The sequence below is a fragment of the Pristiophorus japonicus genome, chromosome 13 (genome assembly GCF_044704955.1).
Source record: "Pristiophorus japonicus isolate sPriJap1 chromosome 13, sPriJap1.hap1, whole genome shotgun sequence".
NCBI classification, from domain to species: Eukaryota; Metazoa; Chordata; class Chondrichthyes; family Pristiophoridae; genus Pristiophorus; species Pristiophorus japonicus.
The window spans coordinates 71,107,183-71,125,634 of NC_091989.1; the positions used below are offsets into that span (position 1 = coordinate 71,107,183).

The 18,452-nt window shown below is 46.0% G+C and overlaps 1 protein-coding gene across 3 annotated transcripts in view; it reads right to left on the reverse strand.

Moving 5' to 3' along the window:
• Window positions 1–18,452, reverse strand: part of itpr2 (inositol 1,4,5-trisphosphate receptor, type 2) — a 404,634-nt gene that overhangs the window by 97,552 nt on the left and 288,630 nt on the right. For all 3 annotated transcript variants that reach the window (XM_070897635.1, XM_070897634.1, XM_070897633.1), the window contains 3 exons: window positions 7,094–7,229; window positions 1,957–2,141; window positions 1,693–1,876 (listed from right to left, as the gene is read on the reverse strand). In XM_070897635.1, coding sequence (XP_070753736.1) covers window positions 1,693–1,876; window positions 1,957–2,141; window positions 7,094–7,229 — 505 coding nt within the window. The remainder of the gene's footprint in view (window positions 1–1,692; window positions 1,877–1,956; window positions 2,142–7,093; window positions 7,230–18,452) is intronic.

Genomic DNA, 18,452 nt, shown 5'->3' on the forward strand with positions numbered 1-18,452 from the left:
TGGCTACCCTCCACTCCATAGGAACTGATCCAGAGTCAATGGAATGTTTAAGTAATTGGTAGGAGGTTTAGAGGGGATTTGAGGGGGAATATTTTCACCCAGAGGGAGGTGGGGGTCTGGAACTCACTGCCTGAAAGGGTGGTAGAGGCAGAAACCCTCACCACATTTAAAAAGTACTTGGATGTGCACTTGAAGTGCCGTAACCTGCAGGACCAAGAGCTGGAAAGTGGGATTAGGCTGGATAGCTCTTGGTCGGCCGGCGCGGACACGATGGGCCGAAATGTCCTCCTTTTGTGCTGTAAATTTCTACGATTCTTAAAAAATTATTCTTTCTTCAAGATTTTTAAGCATCTTTTTAAGGCTATTTACTACAAAGAATGGATCTATTGATTACAGCCAGATACATTAACAGCGCTGTAAACTCTCACCACAAATATATTTCAGAATGAGACTCCATTTCCAACACATTTCAATTTAAAATCCATGTTCTTGTTTGGTATTTGAAGGTCTGTTTATATTTCTCCTACAGTCTCTGTATCGACCAGACTTGAGCACATAATCCAGGCTGATTCTCCAGTGCAGTGCTGAGGGAGTGCTGCACTGTCAGAGATGCCGTCTTTCAGATGAGATATTCATCCGAGGTCCTGTCGGCCCTCTCAGGTGGACGTAACAGATCCCATGGCACGACTTCGTAGAAGAGCAGGGGAGTCACGTTATAACAGGGACTACACTTCAAAATGTATTTAATTGGCTGTAAATCGCTTCGGGACATCCTGAGGACTTGGCAGGTATTATAGAAACGAAAGTTCTTTCTTTCTTTTGGAGGAGCCAAGGGAGACTGGGCACTTCTCCATCGGGAGGGAACAATAGTGCCTCCAAGCTGTCCCACACCTCACGGCTTGTTCCAGACCGCATCGCGTGCGAGGGTCAGATGCTAACCAGCTGCTTTCATCTCAACAAACTGGTATGTAGTGTGGGAATCCCAACAAAGGGGGCAAAGGAAAAGATCTTCAGGGAAATTCTCAAAGGGAACAAAATACAAGTTACAAAGATATATCTGGTGCAATGAAGAAGATTCGCGTTTGACGTGCAAAATTATAATCTTCCCCGAGGTCACCAGTTAGGAGTTATTCATAACGAAAGGAAGACTTGCATTTCTATAGTGCCTTTCATGTTCTCACGATGACCTGAAGCGTTTACAGTCATTTTGGAGTGTAGTCATGGTTGTAATGTAGGGAGACGCACCAGACAATTTGCGCACAGCAAGCTCCCACAAACAGCAGTGAGTTAATGACCAGGTAATCTGTTTTTTGTGATGCTGATTGAGGGATAAATATTGGCCAGGACACTGGGGAGAACTCCCCTGCTCTGCTTCGAATAGTGCTGCGGGATCTTTTACATTGGCCTGACAGGGCAGATGGGGCCTCAGTTTAACGTCTCATCCGAAAGATGGATCATAAAATCGATACCGATGAAGAAGCTCTTCCTAACTCTTCTCTCCAAAACTACCCTACAGTTGCCCCTGCACACTATCCAAGTGTTGAACAAGTCCACTAACCAACCCACAAGTCACGTGCTGACCACAATGTGTAAAGAACCTCCTGGATTTAATAATTTGCCTCGAACTAGTTTCAACCTTTGCCCCGAACTAGTTTCAACCTTTGCCCCGTGGTTGCTCTCGTTCACAGTTACCTGTTCTCCTCTTGACCGGTGCCACAACATCATAGTCTTCTTCCTTCTTCTTGCTGCTCAGATCATTGGTGTTGACCGACACAGTGGCTCTGATTTCATGTTGGGCCACTTTCATGCGGTCGTAGAAGACTTTGAAGAATTTCTCCGACTTCCTCAGTTCGTTCAGTTGACGGTAAAATGAATACTGAGATTTAAAAACAGACTGATTAATGTGGGGGGGGGGGGGGTGGTTTGAAGCTTTCCCAACTTTGACCCGTGACTTACCTGGATCTGGGCGTTGCCACCCTCCAACAGCGCAATGCCAAGCATAATACTTTCATCAAAGATTCTGGAATTCTTTGTGTTGGTGATGAGGTCAGTGGCCAGTTCCGATGCCCCTTCCCTGTCAAGGTGACACTGAATCTCAAATACAGAGACCCCACACTTGTCTGGATCTGATGAAGAGCTACCTGTGGAAAATAAAATCAAATACTTTAAGCTGGAGACTTCACTTTGTATTCTCTTTCTTAGTACCAGTATATGTACTTCTTCCAACAAGAAAGAAAGAGAAAAAGAAAGAAAGAGAGAAAGAAAGAGAGAAAGAAAGAGAGAAAGAAAGAGAGAAAGAAAGAGAGAAAGAAAGAGAGAAAGAAAGAGAGAAAGAAAGAGAGAAAGAAAGAGAGAAAGAAAGAGAGAAAGAAAGAAAGAAAGAAAGAAAGAAAGAAAGAAAGAAAGAAAGAAAGAAAGAAAGAAAGAAAGAAAGAAAGAAAAGAAAGAAAAGACAGACTTGCATTTTATAAAGCACCTTTCCCGACCACTGGACGTGTGAAAACGAATGAAGTACTTTTGGAGTGTAGTCACTGTTGTAATGTGGGAAACGCGGCAGCCAATTTGCGCACAGCAAGCTCCCACAAACAGCAATGTGATAATGACCCAGATAATCTGTTTTAGTTCTGTTGATGGAGGGATAAATATTGGCCAGGACACCGCAAAATGTCGACAGCTTTCGTCAGACTCAGTTGTAATGAAAGATCATCAAACTGAAACGTTAAATTTGCTCCTCCCTCCACACAGGCTGCTCGAGTGTTTCCAGCATTATTATTTCAGATTTCCAGCATCTGCAATATTTTGCTTTTGTAAAGGACTATTCCTGTTTATTTAATATAAAATTAATATTGTGTGATGAATATTAATTGCTTTTTCTTGCATTGCTACAAACAGACCCCTCAGTACCCCTTTCCTGCTTTCTCTCCATACCCCTTGATCCCCTTAGCCGGAAGGGCCATAAATAACTCCCTCTTGAATATATCCAATGAACTGGCATCAACAACTCTCAGCGAGAGGTTAACAACTCTGAGTGAAGAAGTTTCTTCTCATCTCAGTCCGAAATGGCCTACCCCTATCCTAAGACTGTGTCCCCTGGTTCTGGACTTCCCCAACATCGGGAATAATTTACCCGCACCTAACCTGTCCCGTCCCGTCAGAATCTTGTATGTTTCTATGAGATCCCCTCTCATCCTTCTGAACTCCAATGTATAAAGGCCCAGTTGATCCAGTCTCTCCTCAGATATCAGTCCAGCCATCCCGGGAATCAGTCTGGTGAACCTTCGCTGCACTCCCTCAATAGCAAGAAAGTCCTTCCTCAGATTAGGACACCAAAATTGAACACAATATTCCAGGTGAGGCCTCACCAAGACCCTGTACAACTGCAGTAAGACCTCCCTGCTCCTATACTCAAATCCCCTAGCTATGAAGTCCAACATACCATTTGCCTTCTTCACTGCCTGCTGTACCTGTATGCCAACTTTCAATGACTGATGAACCATGACACCCAGGTCTCGTTGCATCTCCCCTTTTCCTAATTTGCCACCGTTCAGATAATATTCTGTCTTCGTGTTTTTGCCCCCAAAGTGGATAAGCTCACATTTATCCACATTATACTGCATCTATCATACATTTGCCCACTCACCTAACCTGTCTAAGTCACCCTGCAGCCTCTTAGCAACCCCTGCCCAGCTCACACCACCACCCAGTTTAGTGTCATCTGCAAACTTGGAGGTATTACACTTAATTCCTTCATTACAATACATATCAATGATTTGGAAGAGCTGGGGTCCCAGCACTGAGCCCTGCGGCACTCCACTAGTCACTGCCTGCCATTCTGAAAAGGACCCGTTTATCCCGTCTCTGCTTCCTGTCTGCCAACCAGTTCTCTATCCACATCAGTATATTACCCCCAATACCTTGCGCTTTGATTTTGCACACCAATCTCTTGTGTGGGAGCTTGTTAAAAGCCTTTTGAAAGTCCAAATACACCACATCCATTGGTTCTCCCTTGTCCATTTTACTAGTTACCTCCTCAAAATATTCCAGGAGATTTGTCAAGCATGATTTCCCTTTCATAAATCCATGCTGACTTGGACCGATCCTGTCACTGCTTTCCAAATGCGCTGCTATTTCATCCTTAATAATTGATTCCAACATTTTCTCCACCACTGATGTCAGGCTAACTGGTCTATAATTCCCCGCTTTCTCTCTCCCTCCCTTTTTAAAAAGTGGCACTACATTAGCTATCCTCCAGTCCATAGGAACTGACCCAGAGTTGATAGATTGATGGAAAATGATCACCAATGCATCCACTATTTCTAGGGCCACTTCCTTAAGTATTCTGGGATGCAGACTATCAGGCCCCGGGGATTTATCGGCCTTCAATCCCATTAATTTCCTGAACACAATTTCTCGCCTAATAAGGATATCCTTCAATTCCTCCTTCTCACTAGACCCTCGGTCCCCTACTCCTTCCGGAAGGTTATTTGTGTCTTCCTTCATGAAGACAGAACCAAAGTATTTGTTCAATTGGTCTGCCATTTCTTTGTTCTCCTTTATAAATTCACCTGAATCTGACTGCAAGGGACCTACGTTTGTCTTCACTAATCTTTTTCTCTTCACATATCTATAGAAGCTTTTGCAGTCAGTTTTTATGTTCCCTGCAAGCTTCCTCTCGTACTCTATTTTCCCCCTCCTAATTAAACCCTTTGTCCTCCTCTGCTGAATTCTAAATTTCTCCCAGTCCTCAGGTTTGCTGCTCTTTCTGGCCAATTTATATGCCTCTTCCTTGGATTTAACACTATCCTTAATTTTCCTTGTTATTTTTACTCCAGACAGGGATGTACAATTGCTGAAGTTCATCCATGTGATCTTTAAATGTTTGCCATTGCCTATCCACTGTCAACCCTTTAAGTATCATTTGCCAGTCTATTCTAGCCAATTCACGCCTCAAACCATCAAAGTTACCTTTCCTTAAGTTCAGGACCCTAGTTTCTGAATTAACTGTGTCACTCTCCATCCTAATAAAGAATTCTACCATGTTATGGTCACTCTTCCCCAAGGGGTCTCGCACAACAAGATTGTTAATTAGTCCTTTCTCATTACACATCACCCAGTCTAGGATAGCCAGCTCCCTGGTTGGTTCCTCGACATATTGGTCGAGAAAACCATCCCTAATACACTCCAGGAAATCCTCTTCCACCGCATTGCTACCAGTTTGGTTAGCCGAATCAATATGTAGATTAAAGTCACCCATGATAACTGCTGTACCTTTATTGCATGCATCCCTAATTTCTTGTTTGATGCTGCCCCCAACCTTACTACTAATGTTTGCTGATCTGTACACAACTCCCACTAGCGTTTTCTGCTCTTTGGTGTTCCACAGCTCTAACCATACAGATTCCACATCATCCAAGTTAATGTCCTTCCTTACTATTGCGTTAATCTCCTCTTTAACCAGGAACGCCACCCCACCTCCTTTTCCTTTCTGTCTATTCATCCTGAATATTCGAATACCCCTGGATGTTGAGTTCCCAGCCTTGGTCACCCTGGAGCCATGTCTCTGTAATCCCAATTACATCATATCTGGTAACAGCTATCCCTTGATGTTTGTAGGATCTTGCTATACACAAATTAGCTGCTGAGGTTCCCACATTACAACAGTTTGTACACTTCAAAAAGTACTTCATTGGCTGCAAAGACCATCCTGAGATCATGAATGGCGCTTTTTTCTTTATAATCCTCACAATTAATCTACCGTTATAATGAAACATCTTGCATCTTGTCTAGATCCAGCATACTTCGATGGGTGACCCATATAAACCAGTGGCAGAGCCAATGGGGGTTTGGCAAGGTCATGACCCTCCCCTCTCCCATTTTGACGTTGGCCATTGTGGCCTCCCAGAAACCACCATTGCCAGGCTTTGGTCTCGAGGTGCGACCTGGAAGTCTGTGCGGTTTCCAAGTTCCAGGCTCGGCCTTGGGTAAGGCGGCATTCCGCAGCTCGGTCCCCATCTTGCCGCACTCCCCACTGGACCCTCGGTGCCCAAATGCTCCCCGCTTAGTGTCTGGCACTGAGCACCAAGCACTACCCGTTAGAAATGGAGGCGGAGCCATGTTGCGAGGAGGAGGCAGGGAGTGGAGCTGCTTACAGAGGGCACTTCTGATAGGCTAAGTCGACTCGATCGAGAGTTTGATCCTATTAAAAAAAGGAAGAACTCACAAGATAGCACTGCTACTGAAAGATGCTGGGTGCCTGAGATATTACTAAACCTAAAGAAAAAGAAGCATGTGCATTTCTATAGCACCTTTCACAACCTCGGGGCCTCCCAAAGCGCCTTACAGCCAATTAAGTAGTTTTAAAGTGCAGATATTGTTGCTTTGTTAGGCAAATGCAGCAGCCAGTTCGCACAAAGCAAGGCCCCGCATTTATAATACAACCTGCCGATGTAAATTTGTCACATTGTAATTATACCCTCCCAGCAGTGGTGGCATTGCAACATCGGGGAAAACTCCCCTGCTCTTCTTTGGTTCGAGTCATGGGAGCTTTTACATCCACCTGAGAGAGCAGACGGGGTCTCGGTTTAATGTCTCATTCGAAAGACGGCACCTCCGACAGTGCAACACTCCATCGGCACCGCACTGGGAGTGTCAGCCTAGATTTATGTGCTCAAGTCTCTGGCGTGGGACTTGAACCCACAACCTTCTGACTCTGAGGTGAGGGCGCTACCCACTGATTTAGTTCACGGGGAATCAAGAAAATGCGTGCAACCTCGGATCAATTCATTTTGTTTTCATTTGCACGCATCTAAACTCCATATTATCAGTTTCTATTGCTGTTAAACCTGTTAAGTATGGAAGAACTCCACAAGACTGAGTACTGCGAGCTAAAACTGATGTGACCGTAGTCTCTTTAATACAACTCCAGAGTGCCCAAGCAGCATGGCAGACAACCTTTTATACTCCCCTTGCACGAGGTGTGCAGGTGACCCTTGAGCCTCCAACAATTGTGCCCTCTGGTGGCAAGTCTTACACAGTTACAATGTTTACATACATAACAAAACTGATATAATTCAATGTCCGGCCACGGATTTACCTCCAGGTTGTGCAGGCTTGGAGAAGCTCCCTGTTGCCAGTGGGGCATTGATGCTGCTGCTGTGTCCGTTCCCTTTATAGACAGTACGAAGGTTCCCAAAGTAACGATTCAGAAGGAGCTTCCTCAAAACCGTGCCCTTTAAAAGAACAGATTGAAAAAAAATCAGATTAGAAGAAGATTTAAGAAAAAGCACTCTCCCAGCTTGGGCTAGAATTCCAGTCGGTTTGTGCCCCTGGACAGGGTGGGAACAGGGGCGCTAAAGGGGTTTGGAGCCGCAAGCGGCGCCATTCGCCCCGCTCGGCACATTCATTGTGCCGGTACCGACGGCACTGAGCAGTTCCGACAGCGCTGTGATATTCGGCTGGAATGGTTCCCGTAGTGCCCCGCGGCGAGATCGCCCGAGGAAGCTGGGTGTCCCGAGGCGCGAAGGGAAGGAATGATTGAAAAAGGTTAGTGACATTTTTTGCGATCCACCTTACTTTGGGGCAGTACTTTATCGGGAATGTTTTTTGTTCTGATTTTATTTTTGCAGGGAGGCCTCTCACAGGGCAGTCCGAAGCCGGCTCTTTAGCACGGAATATTCAGTTGCTCACTCGGCCTAGCGCCCTAAGAGAGGTATGGAACGTCTCCCTTAGCGCTCCGCTACACTCTTAAGGCGCAGCAACCGAGCTTTTTGGCTGCCGTCGCAAACCATTTCCCGGCACAGAATTTACCGCCCCGCTGCCATTAGCGGCCCAAGTAGCCTCCGACCGAAAATCCAGCCTTTAAAGTTTTATGTGTGGCACAGAGCACGTTTAGTGGCATGGATTAAGAAAGAAATTTCTGACAATTATCTGTTAAAATGCTGCAACGTGAAGGGGGCTGCCGGTTAATGTGAAAACTATCCCTCGTTGCTGAGTATACTCTGGAAACAGACACTGGAATCAAATCAACAAAGACAAGTGGGGTCCACCTTTGCCAGAGCTCTCTGCACCTGCTGGAAGATAGGTAACAATTGGAAGCCCATAGCGACCACTGGTCTGTTCTACAGGGCGTCTTTACTCTGCTATGGACGGGGAGCCACTTCGTGATTCATATTTAAACTCCATCGGCCTGTTGGTCCACAAGTGTCCCACCTTGCCTTGAAAGGCATGGGGCCGAGCGTCTTAGTTCGAAACGATTCATGAGTCACGATACGTACGTATCTTTTCTTCCTCAGGCAAGTACCCGTCCTGGCAAGGAAGCATGAGTGGCGATGTTTGAAGCAGTGGCATCGCCTGCAATTACAGACTGGTATTCCCTTGTGTGTGGATGAGTGAGGGGCGATCTGATCGAGGTGTTTAAAGTGATACATGGACGTGGTAGGGTAAATAGAGAGAAATTACTTCCTCTGCTGGGGAGTCCAGAACAAGGTCATACAATCTTAAAATTAGAGCCAGGGGTAAAACAGGAAGATCTTTCCCACACAAATAGCGACAGAAATCTGGAACTCTCCCCACCAATAGGCAGTTGGGGGGGGGGGGGTGGTGAAGGGGGTGAGGGGAGAAGAGAGGGTGAGGGGAGAAGAGAGGGTGAGGGGAGAAGAGAGGGTGAGGGGAGAAGAGAGGGTGAGGGGAGAAGAGAGGGTGAGGGGAGAAGAGAGGGTGAGGGGAGAAGAGAGGGTGAGGGGAGAAGAGAGGGTGAGGGGAGAAGAGAGGGTGAGGGGAGAAGAGAGGGTGAGGGGAGAAGAGGGTGAGGGGGGGTGGAGAGAGAGGAGGGTCAACTGGAGCTTTCAAGACTGAGATTGACAGATTTTTGTTAGATAAGGGCATCAAGGGTTATGGAGCAAAAGCGGGAAAATGGGATAGAGGTACAGATCGGCTGTGGTCTAAGTGAATGGCGGAACAGGTTCAAGGGGCTGACTGGCCGCCTCCTGTTCCGATGTCAGGTTATTGCCAGCAGAGCATTGAGCTGGGACAGAGTTTGCTAGTACACTGTGCGAACAGACCCACAGCTCTCGCTCAATACTGTGAAGCCCCTATTCGGCAGCAACTAAAATTCATTAAGTAAATTTGATGCATGAGCGACCAGGTTTTATGAGGCCTGTTCCTCGATTTCTCAATGGAAACCTTTATTGAGGCGTCACATTCGCCTTCCGACTGCAGTGATGGGAAGGTCTGACAGGTTAGTGTATGTATGCACCTGTGAGTATGCTCACAGGTTTGTAGAGCTGTTGCAACTGCCTGCCTCTCTTCCACAGTTACATCCGAGCCAGGGTGTTCCTGGAGATGGAGCACGCGGTATCCACCAGTACGCTCATGGCCTTCCGCGAGAGGTGGGCGCCGGAGGGACTGGAGTGCATCATCACCCCCGGCAACCAAATTTTAATTTGATTTTATATGTTTTAAAGTTTAATTTGTTTTATTGCCGGGTTTTAGTGTCACCCCCCACTTCAAGGGGCACTTGTATAATTTGCCTCTCGGTGCCCTTAAAAAACCCCACAAAAATCCCCCCACAAATAAACCCCCCAAAAAAACAAACAAAAAAAAAAAGAGCACTTGAAAAATGTTTGAAGTATCCCCCCCCCCACTCCTTTAATAAGAGGGCACTTGATTTAATTGTTTCTTGTTTTTGCAACAAAAAGAGTTGTAGAGCTGTTGCAACTGCCTGCCTCTCTTCCGCGGTTACATCCGAGCCAGGTTGTCCCTGGAGATGGAGCACGCGGTGTCCACTGGTACGCTCGCGGCCTTCCACGAGAGGTGGGCGCTGGAGGTACTGGAATGCATCATCACTCCCGGCAACCAAATTTTTATTTGATTTAAGTTTACTGTCCAAAGTTTAATTTGTTTAACTGTGTCGGTTTTAGTAACACCCCCCCCTTTAATCAGGGGGCACTTGTATTAATGTTTCAACAAAATAGTTGTAGAGCTGTTACATTGTGAGCGGCTTAAGCCAGTCACATGATGTTCACAAGACTCAATAGAACCCCAGCCAGTTGGGTCTAGGTCATCCACAATGAGGCATACATTTGTGAGCATAGTGGATGAACTGTGTAGTGTGTCTGTAATGTGTAGTGTGATTATTAAACCTTTGTTAATAAACCAACTAGTTCTTAATAGCAATGTGTTGCGATGAATTCTTCAGCAAAGAACCCGTGTGAAGCAAATATATTACAGTCAGCAATTTTTTTGTGAGCACCTCAATTTAGCATGGAGTCCCTATGCCTACAAATCAACTAGTCAGCTGTGTCTCACTATCCTGCAGGCCAACTTAAGTGTCCAATTCAGGCTGTTTATACAGTCAGTATTCTGTAATCCCATTTGCCACAACAAACAAGCCAATACAGATTGCTGAAAGGTTTTAATTAACATATAGCAGCAGTTGAGTATTTTCTAAGTTATTTACTATATGATTATCAATATTAGAACTGTGCCAACACACTTTGACTTTATGAATGTGTCAAACAGTTGTTCTGAAGCTGCCCCAAGATTTGGTCAACCTTTGAACTATAGGTGGCTGAGTTCATCATTATCATCAAATACTATACCATCAGTCCTATGTATATCTTGTTTTCACACTTAATCGAAAATACAGCCTCCTTTGCATAGCCTCCATTACACTGCACAGTTTCAGTACATCAATGGGCTGTTCAACACTTTAAGTCTATTGAATCCTCAATGGAGAAGGTTTGGTATTCCAATGATTGAGGCCTCCTAAGCATCTATCTTACACACTGGATGGTGAAGTGAAATGACACTGACTGAAGAGCCTTCACGTGGGGCATTGACCAGATTAACAGCCAAAGTGCTTCCAGTCAAGATAGGTCTCGTATAATACTTTGCTTGCAATAATGTGCGCTCATGCAGAACTCACCCTGTGAATTGGCAAGACAAAATGAATCTGCTATTTATTGGAACACTTCAAATATACTGGATAGATGATGCTGTGTCGCATCCCCAGCATTGTAGCACTGACCACACTTGATCAGCTCCGCTGGGTAGGCCACATTGTCCGCATGCCTGACACAAGACTCCCAAAGCAAGCACTCTACTCAGAACTCCTACAAGGCAAGCGAGCCCAAGGTGGGCAGTGGAAACATTTCAAGAACACCCTCAAAGCCTCCCTGATAAAATGCAACATCCCCACCGACACCTGGGAGTCCCTGGCCAAAGACCGCCCTAAGTGGAGGAAGTGCATCCGGGAGGGCGCTGAGTCTCGTCACCAAGAGCATGCAGAAAGCATGCGCAGGCAGCGGAAGGAGCGTGCGGCAAACTGTCCCATCCCACCCTTTCCTTCAATCACTGTCTGCCCCAGAGACTGTAAATCCCGTATTGGACTGTTCAGTCAAATAAGAACTCAGTTTTAAAGTGGAAGCAAATCTTCCTCAATTTCAAGGGACTGCCTATGATGATGATCTGGTTGGGAAGCATGTGGATTTTAGATATTGTGCTGACTACAAATCCACAAACAGGTTACAAAGCAGTAGTATGATAGTTTTGGAATGCACATAAGGGGCTGGAAATTGCGGCCAGAAGGTTTGCTGCCCACGTACACCTCCGAACTGCAAGAAAACTCCATACTTACCCGATGGCTCCGGACTCTTGCGATCCTGGGCCTGCAGGCGTAGGCCTACATAAAGGACCCTGCATCCCAGGAGCGCAGGCGCTTCGCAAGCGTCCCTGGGATCACATGGGCCAGCCCAACCAATGACAAAGGGGGATTCCTATTATGCTTCCATTTACGTACAGAATCCCCGTAAGCTTAATAGTAATCACCTAATAAATACAATTTCACAACACTGAAATTAAAATAAATGATCATAGGTTCAAAGTTTATTAAAATACCATTTTAATTAAATATTTAAAATAAAAATGTAATTTTCTTGAAAAATAAATGTAAACATTTTTAACCGAGACACAATTGACCTAAACTAATTTTAAATGTCAGTGAATGTTTAAATTATTAAAAAATAAATGTATTTTAACATTTATTTAACCTGTATGCTGGTAAAAGGTGGCCCTATGCCTGCTTTTACCAGGTGTAAGGGTTTGGTGGGTATTCGCTGGGCAAATAGCCCAACTCTGCACCAGCGAAAGTGAATTTCCAGCGAATGGGTCCGAGAAACTTGACAGATCGCAAGTTCTGGGTTTTTGAGTATGCACGTCACATGCAGAAACCCGGAACTAGCGGGGCTCTTACGACGGCGTATGGGGCCCCGTAAAATCCGGGTCAATGTTATTACAGCGATTTGTTTATTTAATGTGGGACAGAGCAAACAGCCAATGCACCTACCGCCAACATTCCCGCTAAGCTGTGTAGCCGCAGGAGTTATCCGCGAGGTCCCGCGCAGGCCATTCACCACCGGTTATATTGTGGGTACCCCACAGGTGCAACAATTTGAATGGGCCATGCACTGGGGGAGGCGGGCTGCACAGGAGGCAGTACAGCTTATGGAGGGGGGGCATTGCCCACTGCCGCTCACTAGCCTCTTCACCCACCAGCAGTACTTCACTAATAATTATATTGCGCATCGGAAATGAAATCCAATGTTTGATAACCAACTGAATTAGTTGGTAGTCTAATGCTAGTTAGTATGATGTTCCATACTCAATCAAGAAAATGAGATACTTCCTGTGTCACATAACACAACTCCTGGTAAGTGTGGACTGTTACCCAAATCGATATGAATTGCTTTACGATGATTCATCCTTCAGTATGGACTGTGTCAAACATTGAAGGCACAGAGTGCGTCTACTGCAAGATCTACAGGGCAAAGAAAAACTCATGGAATAAAAGCACACATATGGTGTAGAAGTTTGTCTCAGGCAGTGTCCATTACACTCTCCATCGGATATTCAGTTCCAGCGAAGCCAAGACGAATTTCTACCCCAAGGCCCATTTTAGGGCTTCTGTGATAGTTCCTTTATTATTATTTGTTCCTTTATTATTATTTGTTCACGGGATGTGGGCATCGCCGGCAAGGGCAGCAGTTATTGCCCATCCCTAACTGCCCTGGAGTGACTTGTTGGGCCATTTCAGAGGGTGGTTAATAATAAACCATCTTACTGTGGTTCTGGAGCAACATACCGGACAGACCAGGTAAAGACTGTAGATTTCCTTCTCCGCGCGCAAAATTCTGAATGGGCAGCGCATTGGGAGAGGCGGCTGTGCAGGAGGTTTCCTTCACAACCCGATGTCTTGATGAGATCACTGCTTTCCTGTCACATAGTCTCTACCATTCTTCACATCGTGCAAACCGAGGACAAAATGTTCCCCTCAGCCACTGCCAACCATTTTCTGATACATATGCAATAGTGTCACAACAAGTGTTCAATAGCCTACAGTGCACATCAACTGGAAATGTAATGGAGACTCTTAAAAACAAGTAACACTTAGCTTTAATGGTGAACTTTTAAGGTTATAATTCCATTTATATTATACAAAATAATAGCTACAAGGGGGACATTTTAACCCCCCCCCCCTCCCCCCAAGCGGTTCAGACCAACTCGCTGCAAACACGGCTTTTTCCGTATTAATGGTGGCGGGATTGAGGGTATCGGAGGAACCCGTTCTAGAGAAGCGGGTCTGCGATTTTAATATTAAAATGAGGCTCTGTTCCTGATACTTTGATGGCTCGGAAAACCCGGCAATTAAAGCAAGGCAGGATTGGTCGGATCAAGCCAGCTAGAGCCTTCTCAAGTCTACTTGTAGATCAGGAGGAGCAGGAGTGCTTCCCCCCCCCCACCCCCCAACCAAACCTTACGCCGTAATCGTCACACTCCCCACCCCCAACTTCCAAACCCGCGTGCCCAAGCCTTCTGCCCCCTTAATATCTCCTGGTCTCCCGTTCCTTCTGACTGCAAGTCCTCCCCCTTAACTCTCCCCACAACCCCTCTCGGTTTCCCCCCACTCCCTCCCGCTTACCGGTCCGACTGCCCCTCCCCCACCCCCACCCCCACCCCGCAATGTTTCTCAGGGATCGTCCCCAATGGTCTCCGGCTGCGGCCTTCCGCTGGTGGTTTTGCCGCCTGGTGGCTGGTCAGTCTGTCAATCTGTGCGGCAGCCAGGTGGGAAATGGAAGAAAGAAATGACGACGTTTAACTCGGCGGGACTTCTGTCCCTGGGATTTCCAGGATTCTCCCCCCCCCACCCCCAAACACACACTCTAAGTCCCTCCCGTAAATATCGGGGCCTCGGAGTCAGTAAAAGGCAGCAACCTAATCTGAGAGCTTGGCAAGTCATTTATGAGCCACTTGATCCTCACTCTCGTAGTGCTGACCCCAGCACGACCGATGAGTGGAAACGGAAGGCTTTTGAATCTGCCTCGAGCAAAATGCACTGACTGTCCTTCAAGACTCTTTCTCCCACATCGAGATAGATGGGTTTGCTGCTTTCTATAGAGAATAGGCAGGGAACTTCAAATAAAAGCAGTCGCAAGTGATACATCAGTTCCTTTATGCAGCACATGGAAAGGCACACTGTGTTCCAGTTGAGTTCCTGAGCTGCATTATCGAGCTATTAAAGGTACAAATGTCTAATGTGGCTGTTTCCCAACGCAACAGATGGCTGCTGTTATTTCCAGGAGAGCTGAGGATCCCTTCATTAAAGTCCCTTTTGGATATCCTGAACCTCGCTACAATTTGCTTCACCATTAGAACTTGTAAACATTCGAAGAGGACTGGATTTTCCCGATGTTGGCGCCTCTGTTCGCGGCTGGGAGGGGCGGTAATGCCGGCGGGGATGGTTTCCGGGCGGGGAGGGAGGGGGGGGCAACTCCCAGCGCCCCGCGGGGTAATTCGTTGTGGGTTTTGCGGGGAGCAGAGCTGCAGCGCCTGGGAGTGTCGAGCCAGCGTGCAATCCCGCCGGTTTCGGCTGCGCGGTGAAATTTGTTGCGCGCTCACCCTCTAGCGCCCCCTAGCGCCGTGGTGGGACTGCCTGGAAACCTGTCGGCCAGAGCTGTCCCGGCCACGGTGAGTGATGGAATTGGTGAATGAGGTCAGTTTGATTGTGTTGTTTAGTTTTAATTTTGCGGTGTAGCTTATTGTGGGGTATTTAAGGTATTGGGAATGTTTGTTGTGTTTTTAGGTGCGATTTTTTTTTCACCACAGAAGCCTCTCTCAGGGTGTTCCGCGGCCAGCTCTTTAGCAACCAACTTTCACTTGCTCAGCCGGCCTAGTGCCCTAAAAGAGGTGTCCTCCCTTAGCACTCTGCTCTACACTCAGGGCCTAGCTGATGAATTTTACTGACTGAGGCGCAAACCGTTCCTGGGCGCAAACTTTACCGCCCTGCCGCCATTACCGCCCCGAAATGACCAGAACCGAAAATCCAGCCCAATCAGTTTTCTTCGATATACTTTTCTAACTATGGCATTGCCATTTTGTCATCCTTTTTGTCCCTCTGATCTCTCCTGTCTTCCACCCTACCACAGACCTTCCCTTTTGTTCTTTCTTCCCCTCCCCCTCTCAATGCTTGTTAAGAATCTGTTCTTTCCGAACATTCTCCAGTTCTGACGAAGGGTCGTCGACCCGAAACGTTAACTCTGCTTCCTCTCCACAGATGCTGCCCGACCTGCTGAGACTTACAGCATTTTCTGCTTTTATTCCAGTTTTCTTCGATGAAAGGTTCTAGTAATATAATTCCATACACGAATTCTGAAAATACTTACATCATGCAACCTAGCAACACAGATGAGATCAGATTTCTTTCTCTGAATGCCAGTACCTCACAGTGCATCAGGGTGTGACTGAAACAATATTTTTGGCTGTAGTAAAGGAATACTGAAACTGCCTTCAATTCATTTCACTAACAGCTTGGCTTCCTCCCTTAAACTCACACACACTGCTTAATCTTCAAGAAGTATGCCTTAAACATTTGGCTCACAAGAGACTTTCAATCATTTCTCAAGATTCAGATTCAATATACATCAGTTAATGGTGGCTGTTTTACCAATGATAATGTTCACTTAACTTCAAGCATGACTTCTCCAATATATCAGTTCCAAGTTTTATTCTCCACATCAAGGGCTTTTCTAGCATGGGCTCACAGCTTCTCTAAATTCAAATGATTTAGTGCTGCTGCCTATCTATATACATCATTAAATATCTAGTGTAGAATGCAAACTTCCTGCGGCCCAACACGAAATAAGGGCAACACTGTCGATCAACATAAATGATCTGAGTAGTAAGGAGGATGATGACTAGGATTTTGAGACACCGGTCAACAGAAGGGGCAACTGTGAATGAAAACAACCAAAGGTTACAGGTAGAAACTCATCCTCATTTCAAATCCCTCCACGACCTATCCCTGTAACCTCCTCTAACCTTACAATCCTCCGAGAGCTCTGCACTCCTCCAATTCTGGCCTCTTGTGCACCCCTGATTTTCATCGTTCCACCACTGGCGGCCGTGCCTTCAGCTACCTGGGCCCTAAGCTCTAGGATTCCCTTCTGTAATGGATGCTTCTGTGAATATGCTTACAGGTTTGTTGAGTTGTGAGTGGCTTAGCCAGTCACGTGATGTTCACAAGACTCAATAAAACCCCAGCCAGTTGGGTTCGGAGGAATCCACGATGAGGCAGATGGTTGTGAGCCTGGTGGATGAGCTGGTAATGTGTAGTGTGATTGTTAAACCTTTTGCTAATAAACCAACTAGTTCTTAATGGCAATGTGTTGCTATGAATTCTTAAGCAAAGAACCCATGAAGCAAATACATTACAATAAGCACCACCAGATCCTGGCATTTATTACATAAAACAAACACAATATGGCAGGATCACCAGGCCATAATCTAACCTCTGCTGCAGCGATTTATAAACTTCGCTGTTTTGATACAAGGTCGGAGATAGTCGTCAGACCGAGGCACGCTTTCTCTGGCCTTGTCTCGCAACTTGTTCCAATGTCTCTGCTGTTCCCTCCTCTGTCGTTGGGTTAGGTGGATACCTGAGGACCCGGGATCCTGGAGAAGTGTTTGAGCAAATAGTCTTAACCTGATTCCACCTTCCATCCTCAGATTGTGCGGCATGACCGGACGATGGAGCAGATAGTCTTCCCCGTGAACTTCCTAAACCTCTCCGCCTCTCTACCTCAATCTCCCCCATTAAGATGCTCCTTAAAAGCTACCTCTTTGACCAAGCTTCTGGTCAACTATCCTAATGTCTACTTACGTGGCTCAGTGTCAAATTTTGTTTGATTACACCCTCTGAAGCACCTTCGGTGTTTTACTATGTGAAATGCACCATATAAATAAAAGTTGTTGTTATTATAGAGTGAGCCAAATGACTAAATTTTGGAGATTCTTCACATATTGTGGTCAGCACATGACTTGTGGGTTGGTTAGTGGACTCGTTTAACAATTGGGTGGTGTGAGGGGGCAACTGTGGGGTAGTTCTGGAGAGAGGAGTTAAGAAGAGCTTCATCGGTATCAATTTTATGATCCATCTTTCGGATGAAAAGTTAAGCGGAGGCCACCTCTGCCCTCTTAGGTCGACGTATCATCAAAGAAGAGCAGGGGAGTTCTTCCCTGTGTCCTGGCCAATATTTATCCCTCAATCAACATCACAAACAGGTCATCTGGTCGTTATCACATTGCTGTTTGTGGGAGCTTGCTGTGCACAAATTGGCTGCCGCTTTTCCTACATTACAACAGTGACCACTTCAAAAGTACTTCATTGGCTGTGAAGCACTTTGAGACGTGTAAGGCGCTATATAAATACATATTCTTTCTTTCTGACTGTGTTGGATCCTTGCAAAATTATGAAAAAGGTTCTGCAAGAGGTCACACAGTAAATAAATAAAACTTGGATATATACTTGGAAAGGAAAGATTGGCTGGGGCTGTGGGGAGAGAGCGGTGGAGTGGGACTAAGTGGACAGCTCTTTCAAAGGCACGATGGGCCGAATGGCCTCTTCCTACGCTGCAACATTCTATCATTATTTTTTCGTAGATAAGGTATTTATAAGGCGGCATACGAAATACTTGCCTTTATTAGCCGAGGCATAGAATACAAGAGCAGGGAGGTTATGCTCGAACTGTATAAAACACGAGTTAGGTCACAGCTGGAGTAGTGCGTGCAGTTCTGGTCACCACAGGAGATTTACGAGGATGTTGCCTGGACTGGAGAATTTTAGCTATGAGGAAAGATTGGATAGGCTGGGTTTGTTTTCTTTGGAGGTGGCTGAGGGGAGACCTTATTGAGGTGTATAAAATTATCAGGGGCCTAGCTAGAGTGGATAGGAAGGACCTATTTCCCTTAACAGAGGGGTCAACAACCACGGGGCATAGATTTAAAGTAATTGGTAGAAGGTTTAGAGGGCATTTGAGGGAAAATTTCTTCACCCAGAGGGTGGTGGGGGTCTGAAACTCACTGCCTGAAAGGGTGCTAGAGGCAGAAACCCTCACCACATT